Below are 7,706 nucleotides of genomic sequence, written 5' to 3'. Positions count from 1 at the left end.
GCGGTTGCCCCTCCCTCACCCCCTTTATATAGGCTCCCCAAGGGGGGGCGCCGGCCCTAGGAGATGGGATCTCCTAGGGGGGGCGGCGGCCAAGGGTGGAGTGGCCCCCAAGGCAAGTGGGGCGCCCCCCCCCCCCACCCTAGGGTTTCCAACCCTAGGCGCAGGGGCTGGGCCAAGGGGGGCGCACCAGCCCACTATGGGCTAGTTCCCCTCCCCACTTCAGCCCATGGGGCCCTCCGAGATGGGTGGTCCCACCCGGTGGACCCCCGGGACCCATCCGGTGGTCCCGATACAATACCGGTGACCCCGGAAACTCTCCCGATGGCCGAAACTGCACTTCCTATATATAATTCTTCACCTCCGGACCATTCCGGAACTCCTCGTGACGTCCGGGATCTCATCCGGGACTCAGAACAACTTTTGGGTTACTGCATATTCATATCTCTACAACCCTAGAGTCACCGAACCTTAAGTGTGTAGACCCTACGGGTTCGGGAGACATGTAGACATGACCGAGATGGCTCTCCGGTCAATAACCAACAGCGGGATCTGGATACCCATGTTGGCTCCCACATGCTCCTCGATGATCTCATCGGATGAACCACGATATCGAGGATTCAAGCAACCCCGTATACAATTCCCTTTGTCAATCGGTATGTTACTTGCCCGAGATTCGATCGTCGGTATCCCAATACCTCGTTCAATCTCATTACCGGCAAGTCACTTTACTCGTACCGTAATGCATGATCCCGTGACCAGACACTTGGTCACTTTGAGCTCATTATGATGATGCATTACCGAGTGGGCCCAGAGATACCTCTCCGTCATACGGAGTGACAAATCCCAGTCTTGATCCGTGTCAACCCAATAGATACTTTCGGAGATACCCGTAGTATACCTTTATAGTCACCCAGTTACCTTGTGACATTTGGTACACCCAAAGCATTCCTACGGTATCCGGGAGTTACACGATCTCATGGTCTAAGGAAAAGATACTTGACATTGAAAAAACTCTAGCAAACGAACTATACGATCTTGTGCTATGTTTAGGATTGGGTCTTGTCCATCACATCATTCTCCTAATGATGTGATCTCGTTATCAATGACATCCAATGTCCATAGTCAGGAAACCATGACTATCTGTTGATCAACGAGCTAGTCAACTAGAGGCTTACTAGGGACATGTTGGTGTCTATGTATTCACACATGTATTACGATTTCCTGATAACACAATTATAGCATGAATAAAAGACAATTATCATGAACAAGGAAATATAATAATAATCCTTTTATTATTGCCTCTAGGGCATATTTCCAACAATGATGAGTTGGTTTGGTATGACCAATTCGGTTAGCAAGTCGTGTAGCCCTAGGCCTCGTTCCACTTTACAAGGCAAGGTCAGGTATAGCTCAAGGAAATTTACAAACCCAATCTCAACCCTAGTATCGATAGCATACACATCAACTCCATTGTAACGGCCTCATACGAGGCAACCTATACATCAACCATATCCAAGCAAGAGTAGGCTACTACCTCCACGATGAGGGACCGAACCTAGATAAACGGGTCATGTGTGATTGCTTCTGGTGCTTTCGATCGCGCGCACCACACTATCGGGACTCTTGATAGTTTTCTGTGATGTCACACAATACATGCATTGCGGCGGACCAAGTGTGAGAATAGAGTGAGGAACCATGCGTCCAACATGTTCTCACCCCACCGTAGACCATGCCAAAACGCCGTCACTTACCATCACACACAACACAGACGGTGCAGTCACGTAAGCACGACAAAAGTGCCAGAAGTGCCTTACATGTACCGTTGTCCATGAGGTCAGAGTCACAAAGATCACGTGAATACACTTGGTCCATGAATCATACATGCCATGTCATGGAGAGTGGGGCATGAATGCGGACGGGGAGCTTCCTCAGGAGGCATGCGTTCTGCAGGCACAGATCACACATGCCCAGGCCACCGTGATCCTGAGCTTGCGGACCTCTGTCCACGCAATCTTGCACTGTTCACCAGTTACCATGGTCATTTTATCATAAGAAGGCACGACACCTTTTCTCAAAGGTGGTGTGCGTGCTCTCAGCAAGCTACAGCGACCCCATAGCATAGGTGGGTAGGGCAATGAGAACAACGTCGACAAGAGCCCGCTTGCCAGCCGATGAGAACACCCAGTGATCCATTTGTCAACCCTACCTATCTGGTGCTAAGGTCAGCGATCCGGAGATTGAGGGGGAAGAGCGGGAGCCCAAGGTATTGATGCGAAAATCTAGTCACCGGACACCCGAAGACCGATGCCAAATGCACAGCCGCCTCCGGCAAGATGTTGAGGAACAACCATTCATTTTTCAAAGTTGAGGGTGAGGCCAATGTTCGCCATGAAGGAGTCCAGCACCGCTTATAGTTTGGCCACGTGAGCAACATCCACTCAGAGTAGAATCAGGGTATCGTCCGCATATTGCAACATTGGGCCTATCGTTATTCTCACACTTCATCCTCCATTTGGCATCTTTCTAGATAGTTGTCAACTTTTGAGAGAGGTCCGAGCTACAGGTCAGGGTTGAGCAGAGGAGAGGTATTAGGGCGGAGAGGGTAGGACTTATAGGAGGAATGAGGTCGGATGGCTAGAAGAGTAAGGATTTGCCAACTTTCCACCGCCAGATCATGTTGCAATATACTCTTTCGGTGTGGCTACTGGCTATGTCTCAGTGACTTAACGAAGTCTTAGTCAAATGTCATAGTATACAAGAGGAAAAGGAAAAACTAGAAGAAAATTTTGCACAAATCTTCATACAAGATCAAACGAATATAGCATGGACTGAGACATAATCAAGAAAATATACATTGAATTGTTCGCAAACTAAAAGTAGGGCGATCCATTGATTTTTGGATTGGTGTATATACTATACTTAACATCCTCATCGATCGATCTTACAAGCGTGACCAATGTCCTTTAATTTCGTAGCTAATAGCAGTACAATAACTACTGCTTATAATTGCGCAGCAGTATATAATCGGAGTATAGAAATGTATATGGAGGATGGTCCAATAATCCGGCCAAGCTCACATGCTCAGCTCATATCCGTGCCATGGGCCCATGTGGTGATCCGAGATAGCTAGGACTAGGAGATGACGCATGCGTTGGGGTTCTCGTCGCTGAACATCTGCGGCGGCCGCTCCATCATGTAGCTGCTGCCGTAGTTGTAGCTGTTGTACATCGGCATGCCCGGAGGTGGCGGCGGCGGTGGAGGCGCCCACTGCTGGTGCATCATGGTCATGGCGTAGGGGTTGTGGTGGTGGTGGTGCGGCGGCGGCGGCATGGCGTGCATGGCCATCCTCCTGGCCATCATGGCCTCCTCGGCGTCGGCCGGGTGCAGCTTGTAGTGGATGCCGCCGCCTGGTGCGCCGCCGTAGGGCCAGTAAACCATCCGCTTCATCATCTCCTCCGGCGGGAAGCCGTCCACCGCCACACCTTCTTGCTTCCCCGGCTTCTGGTCCTCCTCGCCGGCACCACCACCACCTTCCTTCTTCTCCTCTCCGGCCTCTGCAGCAGCTTTGCCGTCTTCAGCCGGCTTGTTCTCGCCGGCCTCTTCTTTCTTGCCGTCGGCGTCGGCTGGTGCTTCCTCCTTGCTGGGCTCCGCAGCAGCAGCGGGTGGCTCCTCCTCCTTGGGCGGCTCCAGAGACGGCGGCGGCACGACGGAGGCGATCTTCCCAGTCCGTCGGTGGATGTACTCTACAATCTTGTCATCCTGCACGGTGGTACTGAGGGTGAGCCTGCCGGCCGCGAGGTCCGTCTGGGCACTCACCACCCCCTTCATCTTCATCATCTTGGTCTGCAGCTGCTGCGCGCAGGCCTCGCAGTGCATGTTGACGAGCAGCTCCACGGTGCGGGCCTCGCTGACGAGCGGCGCCGGCGGGGGAGGGGGCGGCGCAGGCTCCTCGCCCTCGGGGGGAGGGGGCGGCGGTAAAGGCGAGATGAGGGTGGCGTCGCGCTTGGTCTTGGCGTGGAGGCGGTCGCAGAGGGCCTGCGGGTCGACGGCGCCCTTGATGGTGACCTGGTTGGCGGGCATGTCGACGTGGACGGCCTCGACGCCCTTGCAGCGGAGCAGGGAGCGCCTGATCCGCTTGGCGCAGCCCGTGCAGTGCAGCTCGACGCCCAGGATCACCGGCACCGGCGGCGGAGGGGACGGTGGGTCAGCTGGTGGTTCCTCCTTGTTTGGGTCTTGGTCGGCTGGTGGTGGTGCTGCTTCATCCTTCTTCTCCTCTGCCGGTGCCGGTGCAGGCGCAGCTTGGGGTGCGGCGGCGGGTGCAGGCGATGCTTCCTTGTTGTTGGCCTCCTCCTGCACCAGGGGAGGATAAATTTGGAGATGGACTTAGTACGTTGTGCAAATTGGTCACAGCAGGGAGCAAGTAACAAATACAGTATATGATGGAAAGATTAGGGGTTGTGTAGTTAGTTAATTACGTACCTTGGTGGCTACTTGCTCGCCCATGGTGATGCAATTGATGATTTTGTGTTGGAGGTGAAGCTAGCTTAGCTAGGGTGGAGTGGTAAGTGTTGAGGTAGTAGTGAATGCAAGATGCAAATGCAAACGTAAATGGAATTGAGTTGCTAGAGGCACAAGGGAGGGAATGAGATGAGCAAGGCTAGCTTGGGGTGTGGAGGCAGGAGGTCCGTCCAACTTATAGTGCTACTCAGAACAGAAGCAGAAGCATATGGAAGGGATCCCCGAAGAAATTCAAAGGTAGGTGGCTACATTCCAAATGAATGAATGACGGGGCGGTGACGATGATCGATCGATTGATAGATGTACTACTACTATTCCGGCCGGTGTGCATGGAGTTGGAGATGGAGTAGCTAGCAAACAAACAAGGACTGGACTAGTGTAGTACTAGTGGTACTAGTACTTGGTGATGAGAATAATTAGACGAATGTGCATGCATGTACCAACTGCATAAAATAATACTACAAGATATACTACTACGTGAGGGAGGATTCCACATCCATCCATATGATACTAATATATAGATATACTGTAGTACTCCCTCCGTTCTAAAATAGATGACCCAACTTTATACTAAAGTTAGTATAAAGTTGGGTCATCTATTTTGGAACCGAGGGAGTAGTATGCAGCACCCACATGCACGCAACTACTCTGCTAGTCGTCTTTCTAGCATCATCGGTCCAAGAATATCTTTATGTTTTCTTTAGTAAGTTGATGAGTATATTCGTAGCTAGTGTACCAGCTGCTGCTTTTGCATTGCATTGTTGTGCGGGCGACCTATACTACATGTCTACATCTCAATCTCTCTCTCTCGGCTAGATACTCCCCTTATACCTACGTAGTATCCAGTAGTACACGTACTACTCTACGTACACGTGGAGAGCAAAGACCAGAGAGTTATGCAAGTGCTGCAAGCAAGAGCAAATGTATATACATACATTGGTGTACAAATACATAGTACGTACTTGTACATCTATATCTATCTATGTATGGACTATGGAGAGATAGGAGATTCCGTCCACCCGGATTGGCACGCTTGTATAGGGACCCACCCTTCAACTCGTCTCATCTACTAGAATAGACTAGCTAGTCCATCCGATCCATGCAACAGAGGAGAGCAAGACCGGCCGGCGCCCGGCGGAGTAGTAAAATTACCCACACATGCATCCAACATCGATCGTGTCTTGAGATTGGTATCAATCGATCGATCGAGATGGTAGACGACATATCTATCTAGTCCTAAACTTGGAACTAGCAGCAGGTATGCTGAAAACAGAGAGATGCATGCCCCCCTTCTACTTGTTGGGGTTGGTAGCCTCTTCTCTTTTCTTGTCTTCCACTAGTAGAAAAAGGGTCAAACGTGAAGCACACTAGTGTCGGTTTGTATTTGAGCCGGTACTAATGTATACATTAGTGCCGGTTCCAACAACTAGCGGGGCCGCTTTCATTAGTATCAGTTCGTGGCGAACCTTTAGCACCGGTTCGTGCCACGAACCGGTACTAATGAGAGTGGTGGCAGGATGTTGTCAGACTGGGGCTCCTCCAGCCCCTTTAGTACCGGTTCTTGGCACGAACCGGTACTAAAGGTCGTCCTACATAAACCCTTCGTCCACTCGAGCTCGCTCTGTTCTTCCCCTTTCCCCTCTCCTCTCTTTGTTCTTCCCCTCTTCCTCTCGAGCTCATCACACATTTTGCCCAAAATTTGTCAAGATTTGAAGGCCCCCATCCATTCAAATGATTACAAAGGTTAGCAACTTTGTCCTTTCATCTCTCATTGCTAGATTAGCTCTTGCAATGCTTTATATAGTGATTAATTTGTGAGTTTAGTAATTTCGGAGGATATATATATATATATATATATATATATATATATATATATATATATGTGTGTGTGTGTGTGTGTGTGTGTGTGTGTGTGTGTGTGTGTGTGTGTGTGTGTTAGTATTTGATTTATATGCAATTTGAGGTCAAAAATAACACTTAGTTTGCATATGTAGGTGTGGTTTACTTAGTGCCTTCTAAATCTCCGTCGTAACCACCGTTGATCGGCCGCACCGTCCCGTCGCCGGCACCACCTTGTGGTGAGCCTCTTGTTCATGAAATTTTATATAAAAATTGATGTTTGTGTAATTTGGATATATAGTTACTCATATAATTATCTTACCCGTACGTTGTTTGTTATACATATAGTGCCATGGTTTTGATATCCGTCCCCGTCGGCCCTCGTCCTTGTTATGATTCGGATGTGGTATATATATTCTCTTTTAAAACTAGTTGCATTTCGTGTTTATGACAAATTATGCCCATCAAGTTGACATAGAATTTTTTTTCTAGAAGGTATGTGAACCGGAAATTCCAACCGACCCTATTGTCGAGAGGTTAAATTTAGTTGAAAGAGAAAACGAGTACTTGAAAGAAAAATTGAAAAGAATTGAGGGGGAGAAGATGGAATTGGAGTTGCATGTTGCCGATGTCGTCGATGATCACACGATCAAGATGGAGAAAATGCGCTTGAAGATTAGAAAGATTAGAAAATATGCCATCGATAGTGAGGCTTGGTATCACTATGCTGTTGGATCCATTGTTACCTTAGTTGCGATCTTGATCGCATTTGTTGTTGCATTTAAATGCTTTAGCTAGAGAGTTATTTGTTTGTTGCATTTAAGTGTTGTATGAACTTTATGTATGAACTTGTATTAATTTGGTCTATTCGGTGTTGTGTAATGAAGATGAGCCGGCAACGGATGTACGATGACCGATGCTCTCCCCAGTTCGTTGAGGGCGTGCATACTTTTCTGCTTGCGGCTGAGGCAAACAAGCGGGCGGATGGTTTTATGCCTTGTCCATGTGCTGGCTGTAAGAATGGTCACAATTACTCTACGTCAAGAACCATTCACGTCCACCTGTTTAAGTCAGGTTTCATGCCTCACTATAATGTTTGGACCAAGCACGGAGAAAGAGGGCTTATGATGGAAGACAATGAAGAAGAAGAGGACGACGACAGCTATCCTGGCCATGGGTTCCCTGAATACGATGATACAACAATGGGGGAAGAAACTGAGCCGGTAATGAGGGAAGAAGCTGAGCCGGCAATGCGGGAAGAAGCTGAAGAAGAGGCATCAGATGAGCCCGTTGATGATCTAGGTCGGGCCATTGCCGATGCAAAGAGAAACTGCGCAAGTGATTTGGAG

At 49.2% G+C, this 7,706-nt stretch overlaps 1 protein-coding gene across 1 annotated transcript; it reads right to left on the bottom strand.

Annotated features, from left to right (window-relative positions):
* Window positions 1-2,810: 2,810 nt before the first annotated feature.
* On the bottom strand, window positions 2,811-4,970 carry LOC123160467 (heavy metal-associated isoprenylated plant protein 9). Its single transcript, XM_044578283.1, has 2 exons — window positions 4,480-4,970; window positions 2,811-4,350 (listed from the first exon to the last, which is right to left on the bottom strand). The coding sequence occupies exons 1-2, from the start codon at window positions 4,501-4,503 to the stop codon at window positions 3,133-3,135; spliced, it is 1,242 nt and encodes a 413-aa protein (XP_044434218.1). The 5' UTR covers window positions 4,504-4,970; the 3' UTR covers window positions 2,811-3,132.
* Between the last annotated feature and the right edge of the window lie 2,736 nt (window positions 4,971-7,706).

This window comes from Triticum aestivum, chromosome 7B, assembly GCF_018294505.1.
Source record: "Triticum aestivum cultivar Chinese Spring chromosome 7B, IWGSC CS RefSeq v2.1, whole genome shotgun sequence".
Lineage (NCBI taxonomy): Eukaryota > Viridiplantae > Streptophyta > Magnoliopsida > Poales > Poaceae > Triticum > Triticum aestivum.
Note: the sequence above shows the minus strand (reverse complement) of the source record. Positions and strands in the feature narration are given on the sequence as shown.